Source organism: Pecten maximus, chromosome 10, assembly GCF_902652985.1.
Source record: "Pecten maximus chromosome 10, xPecMax1.1, whole genome shotgun sequence".
NCBI classification, from domain to species: Eukaryota; Metazoa; Mollusca; class Bivalvia; order Pectinida; family Pectinidae; genus Pecten; species Pecten maximus.
In genome coordinates, this window is record NC_047024.1 from 16,417,865 (window position 1) to 16,434,321 (window position 16,457).

At 40.0% G+C, this 16,457-nt stretch overlaps 1 protein-coding gene across 1 annotated transcript; it reads right to left on the reverse strand.

The window, feature by feature from the left end:
• Window positions 1–524: 524 nt before the first annotated feature.
• Window positions 525–16,082, reverse strand: LOC117335607. Its single transcript, XM_033895727.1, has 5 exons — window positions 15,957–16,082; window positions 9,557–12,853; window positions 5,374–5,527; window positions 4,850–4,974; window positions 525–4,380 (listed from the first exon to the last, which is right to left on the reverse strand). Exons 2-5 carry the CDS (start codon window positions 12,819–12,821, stop codon window positions 3,002–3,004), a joined length of 4,923 nt encoding a protein of 1,640 aa, XP_033751618.1. The 5' UTR covers window positions 12,822–12,853; window positions 15,957–16,082; the 3' UTR covers window positions 525–3,001.
• Window positions 16,083–16,457: the final 375 nt, after the last annotated feature.

A 16,457-nucleotide genomic window follows, 5' to 3' on the forward strand; every position in this document is an offset into this window, starting at 1 on the left:
TGGCTAGGGAGGGTACCACAAGTCGTGGTCACTACAGTATTGTGTATTAGGTCTGATTAGGGAGGGTACCACAAGTCGTGGTCACTACAGTATTGTGTATTAGGTCTGATTAGGGAGGGTACCACAAGTCGTGGTCACTACAGTATTGTGTATTAGGTCTGATTAAGGAGGGTACCACAAGTCGTGGTCACTACAGTATTGTGTATTAGGTCTGATTAGGGAGGGTACCACAAGTCGTGGTCACTACAGTATTATGTATTAGGTCTGATTCGGGACGGTACCACAAGTCGTGGTCACTACAGTATTGTGTATTAGGTCTGATTAGGGAGGGTACCACAAGTCGTGGTCACTACAGTATTATGTAATAGGTCTGATTCGGGACGGTACCACAAGTCGTTTTTGGAAGGTTTTAGTCAGGATCACTACAGTTTTGTGTATTAGACATAAACCTTGATAAATGAGTTTATGTAAGTAAGACTGCTTAGGTCAGATAGAATGGCAATACTATTACAAATAACAGGTTATCATAATTAGCATTTCTTGCTTTTAAAATGATAAAACATGGCGTACAGCGTGTAAAACATATCAAACACATTTAAAAAAAAACAGAGTCAAAATCAGCCTATATTGCTCACCTGTTATCCAATCCTGTTGGCATCATTGAGTCCTGGACAGTGGTAAAAGGTCATTCAATTTAACTCACCACTGACTCGCTATATCACACCACTGACTCGCTATATCACACCACCGACTCGCTATATCACACCACTGACTCGCTATAACACACCACTGACTCACTATATCACACCACTGACTCGCTATATCACACCACTGACTCGCTATAACACACCACTGACTCGCTAGAACACACCACTGACTCGCTAGAACACACCACTGGCTCACTATAACACACCACAGACTCACTATAACACAACATTGACTAGCTATAACACACCACTGGCTAGCTATATCACACCACTGACTCGCTACAACACACCACTGACTCGCTATAACACACCACTGACTCGCTATAGCACACAACTGACTCGCTATACCACACCACTGACTCGCTATAACACACCACTGACTCGCTATAACACACCACTGACTCACTATAACACACCACTGACTCACTATATCACACCACTGACTCGCTATAACACACCACTGACTCGCTATAACACAACACTGACTCACTATATCACACCACAGACTCACTATAACACACCACTGACTCGCTATAACACACCACTGACTCACTATACCACACCGCTGACTCGCTATACCACACCGCTGACTCGCTATAACACACCACTGACTCACTATAACACACCACTGACTCGCTATAACACACCACTGGCTCACTATAACACACCACTGACTCGCTATAACACACCACTGACTCGCTATAACACACAACTGACTCGCTATAACACCACTGACTCACTATAACACACAACTGACTCATTATAACACACAACTGACTCACTATCACACCACTGACTCACTTTAACAAACAACTGCCTCACTATAACACACCACTGACTCACTATAACACACAACTGACTCACTATAACACACCACTGACTCATTATCACTTAGTACACCACTGACTCACTATCACTAAACACACCACTGACTCATTATCACTTAACACAACACTGACTCATTATAACACAATACTGACTCATTTATCACTTAGTACACCACTGACTCACTATCACTAAACACACCACTGACTCACTATCACTAAGTCATAGTAAAGTTGTTACTGATTAACACAGATTATAGATCGATTGGAATTGCTGGACATGGACGACGGATACTGCATCATCACACAAGTTCATATGGCACTTTCCCCTCGTGTAAGGTGATTCAATAAACTCACAAATTTCCATAAATAACAAACAATCTATCTGGAACCTCAATAAAATTTCTCAGATTATTTGATTTAAACAAGGAAAAACTTTATTTGATTTCAAAAAGGAACAAGATTTTTTATCCTCTAAAAAAAAATTAAAAATTAGATCATAACACTACAAGAATATGGTTAAGAATCATAAGTGAAACAAAAGTTAGAAAGTAAACAACACTAGTCTCTCTTTAAATTCAGATGTGCAATGATTGTGTTTGTAGAGATACAATGACATCAGCTTCCTTCCCACCAGAAATCACTGCTGACCAATGCACACCTTCTAGTGCTTTTCTATAACATCCTCAACATCAGTTGATATAGATATGTGGTCAGACACATCCTCGATATCAGTTGATATAGATATGTGGTCAGACACATCCTCAACATCAGTTGATATAGATATGTGGTCAGACACATCCTCGGCATCAGTTGATATAGATATATATATGTATGTGGTCAGACACATCCTCGACATCAGTTGATATAGATATGTGGTCAGACACATCCTCGACATCAGTTGATATAGATATGTGGTCAGACACATCCTCGACATCAGTTGATATAGATATGTGGTCAGACACATCCTCGACATCAGTTGATATAGATATGTGGTCAGACACATCCTCGACATCAGTTGATATAGATATGTGGTCAGACACATCCTCGACATCAGTTGATATAGATATGTGGTCAGACACATCCTCGACATCAGTTGATATAGATATGTGGTTAGACACATCCTTGGCATCAGTTGATATAGATATGTGGTCAAACATGCAGAAAGCTGCTCTCAAATGATGAAAAAAATCCAAACTGAAATGAATCAGCAAAGATTGCTAGAATAATTAGGGCATCCAATGTTTCGAAGAAACCTTTCCCATGACAAAAATTCATCATTATCCTGAAATTATATTCCTCATGAACTGGTAATTCATTTTAATATAAAATTGTTTTCTGGACATTCAAACAATTCTAATTAAATCGTCCACTGCAGAAATATTTTGACTGTTTTTAAACAGGTACTTAAGTTAAGTTGGACGATAATAGTATTTCCTATTCATGGGGCAAAATATGATTATCTGCCATCTATAGTTTCTGATTCCCAACTTCCATAGCTTGTTGCCTTTTTTGACTGTGCACCAAGAAGTTGGCAGCTTTTATCATATTTTGTTCTCTAGCCAGCAGGTCACTCAGCTTGGCCTCCTCTTTACTGTCATTGCACACAATAACAAAATGACTGTCCCGTTTTCGTGCACGCCCTCGCATCTGCACCAGAGCTGTCATGGTTGATGGTGGGTTCATGGAGACCACAAGCTCACATTCCGGTAGATCTATCCCCTCCTCAGCAACAGCTGTTGCTATGACAATCTGGTGCTTGTGATCCTTAATTTCCTCTAATACCTTGCGCTGCTGAGCAACAGACATTCCAGGTTCAGCTGCTGCAGCCCCATGCCCGACAATCTTCTCTACAGATAAGCTCCTATGTACTATCTCAGGATGATTCCTTAAAACTGTGTGCAGTTTAGTAGCTGTAGCCCTTTGTTTGACGAGGACGAGGGCCAGTGGTTGTCCTCTGTGACCATCATTCCACTGTATGTAGTTCTGATTCATCAGTTGCTGCATCAGACATTTGACACTTGACGACATTTCTTGGTTAACAGATTCATTAAGTGATTTTAGATTAGATTTCAGGATTCGTTGCTGTGTCTCAATTGAACGTAGAATGTTCTCACAAGGCAGACTAATTTGTTTAGCAAACTCGAAGTCTTGGTTCAGATTGGTCGCCATGAGAATCTGTAACTCTTCCAAAGCCTCAGAAGTTCCAACCTCTGCTGCCACACTGATTGCCATACAAATACATTGTATGTGTCCTATCAAATTCTGAACTTCAATTCTCTTATCTACACCTGCTGTATTAGGTTTTGCCATAGCTATCAGCGCCTGTAGTTCGTCCATGACGTCGCCAGTCAGGTCTTGGGCATGTCTCTGAAGGTCGTCTGTACCGAGCGACCTACTGACCCCCGTCAATCCTAGGTTGCTGTGTTCTGTGATGTTGGTTTCAGCAGCAAGCCTCATGTAGCACTGTAACAAATACACCCTGAGATCACGCTGAAACTCTTCCTCGATGGCTGTTGTTTCCATCACTGCAATGTGAATTTTAGCATTGGACATGAATGCCTGCAGCTCCGCCTTTTCGTCCTCGACGACAGCAATATGTGAATCACCTAAATTGATCTGTAGTTGTCGTAACATGTCAACAGTCATGGAGTAATTGTTTTTACCAGCTGGTGATGCTGTGAGGCCCAGTACCTTACAGCGAGATGGTTCAGGTCTCTGGAAGTGATGTGTGGCCATCAGGTTGTTGTAGGAGTGATTCTTATTACAGTGATGGGCCTCGTCAAAAACCACCAGGCACTGATCCTCCCAACGCAGAACGACATCCGTCAACATGTTTTCACAAAAGGCTGTAACAAAAACATGGACTTACAAAGATTGTAAAAACCGACAACTGCTGCACATCAGGTTTTCTCAGAAACAATGGCATTTTTTTATAATAACGGTAAGTAGTGCAAATTTAAACATCTGCATTTCCCCACATTCTGAGCTCTCTTACTGACATTCACATGCTTGAAATGACTCTGGGGCTAAAGAACATAAGAAAATGTATGATTTTAGAATTTCTTAAAACTTCAGAACAGATGACAAACAGGGGCAATGGTTTGCTAATCAATGGTTGACTTGCAAGACATGCATTCTGCATTTATGAATGTACACTCTAGCAAATCCATTCCTGAATGCTTCAAACTAGTTTTTAAGCTATGTATACTAGCAAATTCAACTTTATTCAGGAGTTTAAATCCCAAATAAATATACCGATCACATCAGTCACAGGTATCGGTGATATCCACTATGAATTCTATAGTACAGACCGACCTGCCGTGGCAACGATGATGTCATGCTGCCAGAGTGGTACCCCTCCTGTCGACTGTTGCCCACCACACAGCTCAGCGATTTTCAGCTCCCGCACGATTTGCTTGGAGGGGTCGTCGGGATCAAACCTAGGAATAATAATGTTTACATTTATAATACAAATTTTTCATTAATCAAAGGTCTTCAAATACTGAGAAAAAAGTTGAACCTGAACTGTCTCTTAATAGCTAATGGCCTCTGCTTCATCTAAATCTCAAAATACCTCCTTTATCATGTGTGGAAGAGGAAAATTTCAAACTCATCTTAAAGAGTTAAAACTACACGACATTGTACACAAATGTAACTACTGAAAAATAATTGACTCATGGCAAGGAAGAGTTTTCAACTAAGAAGCAAATCTTCTACCAAAAGGGGTAAATTGAAATAATTGGTTTATGGACAGAATATCCATTCATGGTATAATTATATAGCCTAAAAAGCTAGAATCAAATTGATTGAAAAATAATTGAATACATATAAAACTGCACCTTCTGAATTTGCGACTGCCCAATTGTCTCTTGATGTACTTGGCCTGCTGTAAGACGAGGAGAACTTTGGTGACGAGAAACAGGACCTGGTAGGTAGGGTTTAATTCCAGCATGGCACCTATTGCCATACACCCGATCAGTGTCTTACCCGTCCCTATACAATAAAACCACAGATAATATTATCACTATACACCCGATCAGTGTCTTACCCGTCCCTGTACAACAAAACCACAGATAATATTATCACTATACACCTGATCAGTGTCTTACCCGTCCCTGTACAACAAAACCACAGATAATATTATCACTATACACCCGATCAGTGTCTTACCCGTCCCTGTACAACAAAACCACAGATAATATTATCACTATACACCCGATCAGTGTCTTACCCGTCCCTATACAACAAAACCACAGATAATATTATCACTATACACCCGATCAGTGTCTTACCCGTCCCTATACAACAAAACCACTGATAATATTATCACTATACACCCGATCAGTGTCTTACCCGTCCCTATACAACAAAACCACTGATAATATTATCACTATACACCCGATCAGTGTCTTACCCGTCCCTATACAACAAAACCACAGATAATATTATCACTATACACCCGATCAGTGTCTTACCCGTACAACAAAACCACTGATAATATTATCACTATACACCCGATCAGTGTCTTACCCGTCCCTGTTATCAGTGTCATAACATCCATATATAACTACCCTGTTATCAGTGTCATAACATCCAATATATAACTACCCTGTTATCAGTGTAATAACACCCATCACATAACTACCCTGTAATCAGTGTCATAAGACCCAACACATAACTACCCTGTTATCAGTGTCATAACATCCATCACATAACTATCCTGTTATCAGTGTAATAACACCCATCACATAACTACCCTGTTATCAGTGTAATAACACCCATCACATAACTACCTTGTTATCAGTGTAATAACACCTATCACATAACTACCCTGTTATCAGTGTAATAACACCCTTCACATAACTATCCTGTTATCAGTGTAATAACACCCAACACATAACTACCCTGTTATCAGTGTCATAACATCCATCACATAACTACCCTGTTATCAGTGTAATAACACCCATCACATAACTACCCTGTTATCAGTGTAATAACACCCATCACATAACTACCCTGTTATCAGTGTCATAACACCCACCACATAACTACCCTGTTATCAGTGTCATAACACCCACCACATAACTACCCTGTTATCAGTGTCATAACATCCATCACATAACTACCCTGTTATCAGTGTAATAACACCCATCACATAACTACCTTGTTATCAGTGTAATAACACCCATCACATAACTACCCTGTTATCAGTGTCATAACACCCATTATAAAACTACCCTGTTATCAGTGTAATAACACCCATCACATAACTACCCTGTTATCAGTGTAATAACACCCATCACATAACTATCCTGTTATCAGTGTAATAACACCCATCACATAACTACCCTGTTATCAGTGTCATAATACCCATCACATAACTACCCTGTTATCAGTGTCATAACACCTGTCACATAACTACCCTGTTATCAGTGTAATAACACCAATCACATAACTACCCTGTTATCAGTGTCATAACACCTGTCACATAACTACCCTGTTATCAGTGACATAACACCCATCACATAACTATCCTGTTATTATTGTCGTAACACCCATCACATAACTACCCTGTTATCAGTGTCATAATACCCATCACATAACTACCATGTTATCAGTGTCATAACACCTGTCACATAACTACCCTGTTATCAGTGTAATAACACCCATCACATAACTACCCTGTTATCAGTGTAATAACACCCATCACATAACTACCCTGTTATCAGTGTAATAACACCCATCACATAACTACCTTGTTATCAGTGTCATAACATCCATCGCATAACTACGCTGTTATCAGTGTAATAACACCCATCACATAACTACCCTGTTATCAGTGTCATAACACCCATGAAATAATTACCCTGTTATCAGTGTCATAGCACCCATCACATAACTACCCTGTTATCAGTGTCATAACACCTGTCACATAACTACTTTGTTATCAGTGTAATAACACCCATCACATAACTACCCTGTTATCAGTGTCATAACACCCATCAAATAATTACCCTGTTATCAGTGTCATAGCACCCATCACATAACTACCCTGTTATCAGTGTAATAACACCCAACACATAACTATCTTGTTATCAGTGTAATAACACCCATCACATAACTACCCTGTTATCAGCGTCATAACACATCACATAACTACCCTGTTATCAGTGTTATAACATATCACATAACTACCCTGTTATCAGTGTTATAACATATCACATAGCTACCCTGTTATCAGTGTTATAACACCCATCACATAAACTACCCTGTTATCAGTGTAATAACACCCAACACATAACTATCCTGTTATCAGTGTAATAACACCCATAACATAACTACCCTGTTATCAGTGTAATAACACCCATCACATAAACTACCCTGTTATCAGTGTAATAACACCCATCACATAACTACCCTGTTATCAGTGTAATAACACCTGTCACATAACTACACTGTTATCATTGTCATAACACCCATCACATAACTACCCTGTTATCAGTGTAATAACACCCATCACATAACTACCCTGTTATCAGTGTCATATCACCCATCACATTACTACCCTGTTATCAGTGTAATAACACCCATCACATAACTACCCTGTTATCAGTGTCATATCACCTGTCACATAACTACCCTGTTATCAGTGTCATAACACCCATCACATAACTACCCTGTTATCAGTGTAATAACACCCATCACATAATTACCCTGTTATCAGTGTAATAACACCCATCACATAACTACCCTGTTATCAGTGTCATATCACCTGTCACATAACTACCCTGTTATCAGTGTAATAACACCCATCACATAACTACCCTGTTATCAGTGTAATAACACCCATCACATAACTACCCTGTTATCAGTGTCATATCACCCATCACATTACTACCCTGTTATCAGTGTAATAACACCCATCACATAACTACCCTGTTATCAGTGTAATAACACCCATCACATAACTACCCTGTTATCAGTGTCATATCACCCATCACATAACTACCCTGTTATCAGTGTCATATCACCCATCACATAACTACCCTGTTATCAGTGTCATATCACCCATCACATAACTACCCTGTTATCGGTGTTATAACACCTGTCACATAACTACCCTGTTATCAGTGTAATAACACCCATCACATAACTACCCTGTTATCAGTGTAATAACACCCATCACATAACTACCCTGTTATCAGTGTAATAACACCCATCACATAATTACCCTGTTATCAGTGTCATAACACCCATCACATAACTACCCTGTTATCAGTGTAATAACACTCATCACATAACTACCCTGTGTCATAACACCCATCACATAACTACTCTGTTATCAGTGTCATAATACCCATCACATAACTACCCTGTTATCAGTGTCATAATACCTGTCACATAACTACCCTGTTATCAGTGTAATAACACCCATCACATAACTACCCTGTTATCAGTGTAATAACACCCATCACATAACTACCCTGTTATCAGTGTAATAACACCCATCACATAACTTCCCTGTTATCAGTGTAATAACACCCATCACATAACTAACATGTTATCAGTGTCATAACTCCCATCACATAGCTACTCTGCTATCAGTGTAATAACACCCATCACATAACTACCCTGTTATCAGTGTCATAACACCCTTCACATATCTACCCTGTTATCAGTGTCATAACTCCCATCACATAACTACTCTGCTATCAGTGTAATAACACCCATCACATAACTAACATGTTATCAGTGTCATAACACCCTTCACATAACTACCCTGTTATCAGTGTCATAACTCCCATCACATAACTACTCTGCTATCAGTGTAATAACACCCATCACATAACTACCTCTGTCATACCTTATTAAATCATTTTGTCGAGTTTCAATTTAACTGTAATACACCAGAGTGTATTTGGATGAAGATATAGGGTTACTGGTCCCTGTAATATTCAGCTCATAGGAATTTCTGTTATGTTGGAATTTCACTAAGAAAGAAAACATTTGCAATATATTTACCTGTTGGAAGGAAGCAAATGCGATCCCCAGCTAGGACCTTTCTGAACAGTTCCCACTGGTAACTTCTCGGAACAGTTTCTGTGAAGCCAGTTTGACCCCTGTGTTCATCCTGTATTCTCATCGTTTTAATCAGGGCTGGATGCTCACGATTTGTTGCTGGTTCTTTTGCAGATTTCTGGCGGTGAAGCTTGCCCCTCAGATGATCATTGAAAGCTTTTTCTGTATCCATAGGAACTTTACATGTAGAGCAATAATGTCTGTAGTTTTTGGAAACTGATTTTTCTGTTTCAGTCAGGTTTGGGGGTGTTGATCTCTGAGGAACATCTTTTAGTTTCTTGCTGATAAGGGACATTAACTTGGTGTGATTTTTTGACAGACCGGCAGATTGACAACTTTCCACGCTGCTGTCAGCATCTTTATCGGGATCAGATTCCGACTCCATTGAGACACTTCTGTCGCGACTTGTTTTCCTGCGACCAGTTCTGTTCCTAACAGCTCTTGCCGAGTCTGTTCCCTCCCCTCTGCGTGTCTGTCCTCCTGACGTATGTTCACTTGAACTTGTACTGTCAAGTGAGTCCATATCCGATATGTCAATAGCCTTCCGAGGAACAGGGACATGGCCAGAAGTGGTGATCTCAATCTTCTGTTTTTCTCTGCCTTCTTTTTTCCTCCTGAAGTCATTCACATCAACACACTTTTTCTCAGTATTGCATATATCCTTTTTAATCTTCAGTTCCGACATACTTGTACATATGGACACAAGCTCTGGTAAGTCATCTATTGGCTCAAGGCTGGGCATCCTGTTATCACGGTCACTTCCTAGTGAGGACTGACCACTGAGATTGGACGAATGACCACTCAGACTTGATGAGTGGCCACTCTCACTAGACATATCGTGATAAACTATGGTACCATCTCTATGAGAGCCTGTATGTTTCTGTGAATCGGGACCAACACTGGGTGACATTGAAGCCGACCTTGAAGCCGACCTTGAAGCCGACCTTGACAGCCCTACAGCACTGCTGTCACTATTCTTACTTATTTGAGACATGATACTAGGTTTGTTGATTTCTTTCTCCTTTGGAATTCCTGAACATAAATTTGAAATCATTTTAGAAGTGCTGAATTGATCTGGCTGTTCAGAATGGTAAACCGATTTTGTTAGTGTTTCATCGTATTCCCCGACACCATTAGTAGTACATGATAGAGAGGCAGGGTCTAAATTTTCAAGTTGGTCCAAAGAAATGGGTTCAAATTTCATACCACTGACTACAGTGTCACTTGGTGACCTGCTAGTATTAAACATCTCAGGTGTCTGACCAGTTCCCAAACTGTTTTTGGTGACTCTTACAATCCTTTCTTCCCTAGAGTCATCAGAGGTCATCACCAAAGTCTCCTGAAATCCGAGAGAGTTTAACCCCTCCGTAGCAGCTCTGTGACTCACACTCTGCTCATGAATCTCCAATTGCTCTTTTGAGTTCAGATAACACCCACAAACAAAGCAAGGGTACCAGTTGGTATTGTCCATAGCTTTCTGTCCTGGAGCAGAAACAGAAGATTCTACAGTAGAGTGTGTCCCTTTGATGTGTTCCCGTTTTATATGCTTCTCACTGGCATAGTGCTGCTTGGCACTCTCCTGACCAGAGAATGGTACTTTACAGATTTTACAATACAAGTTGTCATCCACTGAACTGATGTTCTCATTTCTCTGTTTCGCCTTTTTATGGTTTTTACCACTGATGTGCTGCATGGCATGAGCCCGGGACGTGAGGTCAATTGAACACAGATTACAGTGTCCAGCGTGACCATTGAACCAGTAATCCTGGCTATCAGATGCAGCAATGTTTCTTCCATCAAACACTTCACTGCCAGATGAATTAGGAATCTGATCATGCTGATTTATGTTTTCACTAGCTTTAATTTCAATGATATCCTTTAATGTTGATGAACTTTCTGAAACATCAGACCTCTGCCTTTCAGCTGAAATGTACCAAGGACTAACATCAGGTCGTCCCGGAGAAACTGGCTGTACCTCCTGTAATCTATCCCCCATAGCTGAAGGTGGCGATGGAATTCCTTGACTTTGAGTCTGTTTCCTACCTTCCCATGCAGCTCTTGCCTTTGCGTGAGGTTTACCAGCGATGTGTTCAGTAGCATGTTGTGAGGATGACAGTTCTATCTGACATACATTACAATATCCTCTCGTACCACTCATCTCATATTCCTGTGTATCGGTAGTATGCTGGCTCTCTGCCTGTCTCTGGACAGCTTTAGTATGTTTTGTTCCAGACAGATGATCCTGAGCATGGCGTTCTGATGTGAATTCAATGTCACAAACCAAACATTTGCCACGATCTCCGTTGAAGTAATACTCTTGTGAGTCTGATACTTTAAGATCTCTCACTTTTTCTACTCCACTTTTCACCAAAGCTTTCCTGTGACGAGTTCCCTTCAAATGAGCATTAGCATTCTCCTCAGAGGTCAAGGCTACATTACATATATGACAATGACCAGTCTTACCATCAAACTCGTACACTCCATCAACAGTGGTAGGTTTGGTCGGGGCCCGACAAGGTATTTCCCTTCCATACCCAGGCCTTCTGACTTCAGCTCCTGTTGGTAAACAGGCCAGATTCTCTGTAGGGTAGTTAGACGTCTCCATAGCTGTACTCAAAGTTGGGTTTCCTTCTGTTGTGTCCATTGAATTTGGAAGGTGTCCCAAAGATGCCATCTTTTCCCTGTGACTTTTGCCTGCAAAATGGGCCTCGGCTTCTTGTTGACTTGAGAATCTCTGTCCACAGGCATTACAGGTATCCCTGGCGAGACTGGATACATGGTTATACGTCATAGCAACTTTTTTCTTGGCATGCTTTTCACCGTTGATATGCTGATCGGCCACTGCTCTAGAAGTAAGTTCTATATTACAAATATAACAAAATCCTCTTTCTCCATTGAAGGCGTACTCCTTCCCTTCATGTTGGGGTATCTGTACAGTTGAAATACAACCGTAACTCTCAATGGTTTTCGCCCTTTTGGCCTTTTCAAGGTGCTTGGGGCTACTCATGTGTCTCCTATATACTTCATTGGAGTTCATAATTACATCACAAATGTCACATTTAAATTGAGGAGAAAGCTGGGAGCTTTCAATAAGTTCTTTATTTCGTACAGCCTTCTGGTGAGTTTTGCTTTCGAAGTGTTGCTGAGCTGGAATTCTTCCACTAAATTCCTTCTTACACACTTCACACACTATCCTTGTGTCCGCCATGTCTCTCCGGGAATTACTTTACTCTCACAGTTCTGTAACAATAAAACTTGAAACATTATTCAAGATACCAAACTATAATCCCTAAAACCACAAGCCATTCAAATCTAAAGTAATTATTACATGTTTGTCTATTTATAACCTCTTAAATAATTCTGTATGTTTCTAACCTCTAAAATAACTTTGTCTGTTTAACAAATCGTAATTGTTTGGTTGGTGTCGTGGTGACCTAGATTTGTTTGATGGGTGTCGTAGTGACCTAAATTTGTTTGGTGGGTGTAGAAGTGACCTAGATTTGTTTGGTGGGTGTAGAAGTGACCTAGATTTGTTTGTTGGGTGTCGTAGTGACCTATATTTGTTTGATGGGTGTCGTAGTGACCTAGATTTGTTTGATGGGTGTCGTAGTGCCCTAGATTTGTTTGTTGGGTGTCGTAGTGACCTAGATTTGTTGTAGTGACCTAGATTTGTTTGCTGGGTGTCGTAGTGACCTAAATTTGTTTGGTGGGTGTAGAAGTGACCTAGATTTGTTTGTTGGGTGTCATAGTGACCTAGATTTGTTTGATGGGTGTCATAGTAACCTAGATTTGTTTGGTGGGTGTCGTAGTGACATAGATTTGTTTGGTGGGTGTCGTAGTGACCTAGATTTGTTTGCTGGGTGTCGTAGTGACCTAGATTTCTTTGGGGTGTATCAAAGTAACCTATATTTGTATGGTGGGTGTCGTTGAAGCAGAGGACGCTTACTGTACTGGAGTGCCTGGTCTCATTCTCATTGTACTTTGCCAATCTAAATTTATGTTCATATTTTACCCTTGTTTAATTGACTTTGAATATGTGTTTTCATTATTATGTCAGTATATTCAATGTAATCTATAGGTAGATATTGTAGCCTTTCCAGGACGTTCTGTGAACTAGTCTTAATGAGACCGTAAGATTATCACATGAAGAACCAAGTCATAGGAAAATGATCGGTAAAATTTGGTCAAACAAATGACATTGACATACTGTCAAAGTCCCAAAAGTCAGATCTGTTATGAATTTTAGATCATATTAAAACAAATAACTTGTATCAAACAAAGAGGACCAGGGTCATGAAATTGGGCCAGTTGACTGCTAAATTGAAATTAATCAATCAGATCAACTCGCAAGTGAACATATATCTATAAATAAACATTGTAAACTGCTTTAACATGTTTGGACTTTGTGACCTCTAGACATTGACAATTTGACCAAACTTGAATCCCTCAATGCTGCTATAACTACTAGGTCAAGTATCTGCTTGGAATGTCGATAAGGAGATTATTGAAGGTTTTAACACATTTTAATCTAATTAAAATACATCTCTTCAGTATCTTTATGTGACCCAATAGTGTCTAACTTTGTAGTCCTCTATCTCTGGATGCAAATGGCCAACTATCTTGACCTTTGGCAGAGGACGCGGTGGCCAAGTGGTTAATGTGTCCAGACACTTTATCATTAGCCCTCCACCTCTGGGTCTCGAGTTCAAACACATGGGGGGCAGCTGCCTGGCACTGACCGTAGGCCAGTGGTTTTGATACTCCGAAACATGGCATGTCCTTAAATGACCCTGGCTGTTAATGTACGTTACAAAAATAAATCAAATAAACCGCTTTGGCCGGTTGGTTAATGAGAAGTTGTTTACAGATTTAACCTTAGTTGAACTGTGTGACCTTAATGACCAAAAAAGCAGGTCAAGGATATTCATTTAAACAAATTTATCATGAGCCTGAGCCTAAAAGTTAGATTAAAAATATCGGTTCTATGGTGTTATCTAGGAAGACTAATAGAATCTACTATGGGTCTGTTCCGTGGACAGGGATATCTCAACCCGAGTGTAAGAGTTCGGCCAGTCAGCACGAGGCTTGCTGAGTGCTGGCCAGCCAAACTCTTACATGAGGGTTGAGATATATTCTTGTTCGCGGAACAGACCCATGATTAGGATTATTTTTCTCACATACTAATTGCAACCAAACATAAGTTTTTATGAAAGTTTTTCATCGCACCATTTTCAATGCTCCTTGGAATGCGAGTCAAAATTGATGACGTCATCATTTACAACTTGGTTACTCAATGTAAAATGATGACATAACGTTATTGTGAGCTGTGTCATATAGCGCTTGCTGGCTGTCTTTATCCCCCTGTGTAATATAGATTTTTCTCTTACCCTGGACAAGGATATCGGAAGTTTTACCGGGCTGAGATTTTCTTATCTTACCCTAGGGAAAAGACAAGCTACATGTGCTCTTTTCACGTTCTCAATAATTGCATTTCCTGGGTAAGATAGATTTATCTTTTCCCTAGCAACTGCCAGATAACCCTGTGAAGTATGTGAGAAATATTACAGAATGAGATTGAATTTTGCATGTCGTGTTTTGATGGGCCTGCTGATATTAATACAGGCATGAAAGTCTTTGTCAATTGGGGTCATCCAAAAGCAGTATATACTATCACAATTTTTGTCATTATTTCGTAAATGAACGATTTCAACAAACCAGCGACAAAGCCTTATAGCACGATGAACTTTTAAACAAACATGTTGCCGATCAGACAGAATGTAACAGGGGAGGAGAAGATGTAGCGGCCAAACAGGGGTTCGAACCCGGGACCTACGAGCACTAGCTGGATGCTCTACCAATTGAGCTACCTGGTCACCGATGATCGACCCAGTCCAGTCACGCTACACACCTCCCTCCTTTTTTTCAAGTCTTCGCCCTTGAAGACAGACAAGACCCTTATACCACCACCGTGAGTATTTTTGCTGGGCGCCAATTTTGTAACAGGAGAGGAGAAGATGTAGCGGCCAGACCAGGGTTCAAACCCGGGGCCTCTGAACACTAGCCGGATGCTCTACCAATATTGAGCTACCTGGTCACTGATGATCAACCCAGTCCAGTCCGGCTACAAGAATACATAGTTTTATTTGTGTATAATTGTATTTATATCTTATATTAATTAATTAGGACTAATAACATTACACTAACAGAATTCTGCAAACATGCCACAAAAAATAATCAGTCAGAATCAGTTATTTGAGATGAAGCATATAGAATTATCTTGCATTAACACATATGTAGGACTTTATCAGCTGTTTATAATACTATATTACGTAATATACTGTACCTTTCAGTCAACCGTGAACAAATATAGTTGTGTGAAGTATATGGTGCATTAGCTGTGTATTTCAAAGATCTTCAAGGCTGGAGTATATCAAAAGTACACGTCTTCTTCCTGTGGAAAACCACACAATATATATATATATCATAGGAATTTTAACTTTCGCTTTTTCATTCTATGAATTCTACTTTCATTTTCTGCGTATTAAATCGTCATCAAATATTGATATGATAATGCATGTCATTACATTGACAAGTTTTCACAGATTAAATTTTATGGTATAATACATGAAATGTTAAAGATTAATCATGTCTTACTTGCACGTGTTGTCACTCTGTATCGATCTGCTTCAGCAAGAATCTTCGTTCGGGAAAACCGAATCGCGCGTGACATCTCATAGCAAAGCGATCGGGGTGAAAATATCGGGCGGCTGTCATGTGAATACGGTGAACAAATGGATATTGTATATCGTCAACATTGAGTATGTGGTAATACCTACTATTTGTG

Bases quoted from the DNA above. Each gene is read 5' to 3' on its own strand.
- LOC117335607 (XM_033895727.1), bottom strand. From the start codon at position 12,821: ATGGCGGACACAAGGATAGTGTGTGAAGTGTGTAAGAAGGAATTTAGT. The intron at 5,528-9,556 runs GTAAATATATTG...TTTATTGTATAG, and splicing joins CATTTGCTTCCTTCCAACAG to GGACGGGTAAGACACTGATC. The intron at 4,381-4,849 runs GTCGGTCTGTAC...TTTTTGTTACAG, and splicing joins CATCATCGTTGCCACGGCAG to CCTTTTGTGAAAACATGTTG.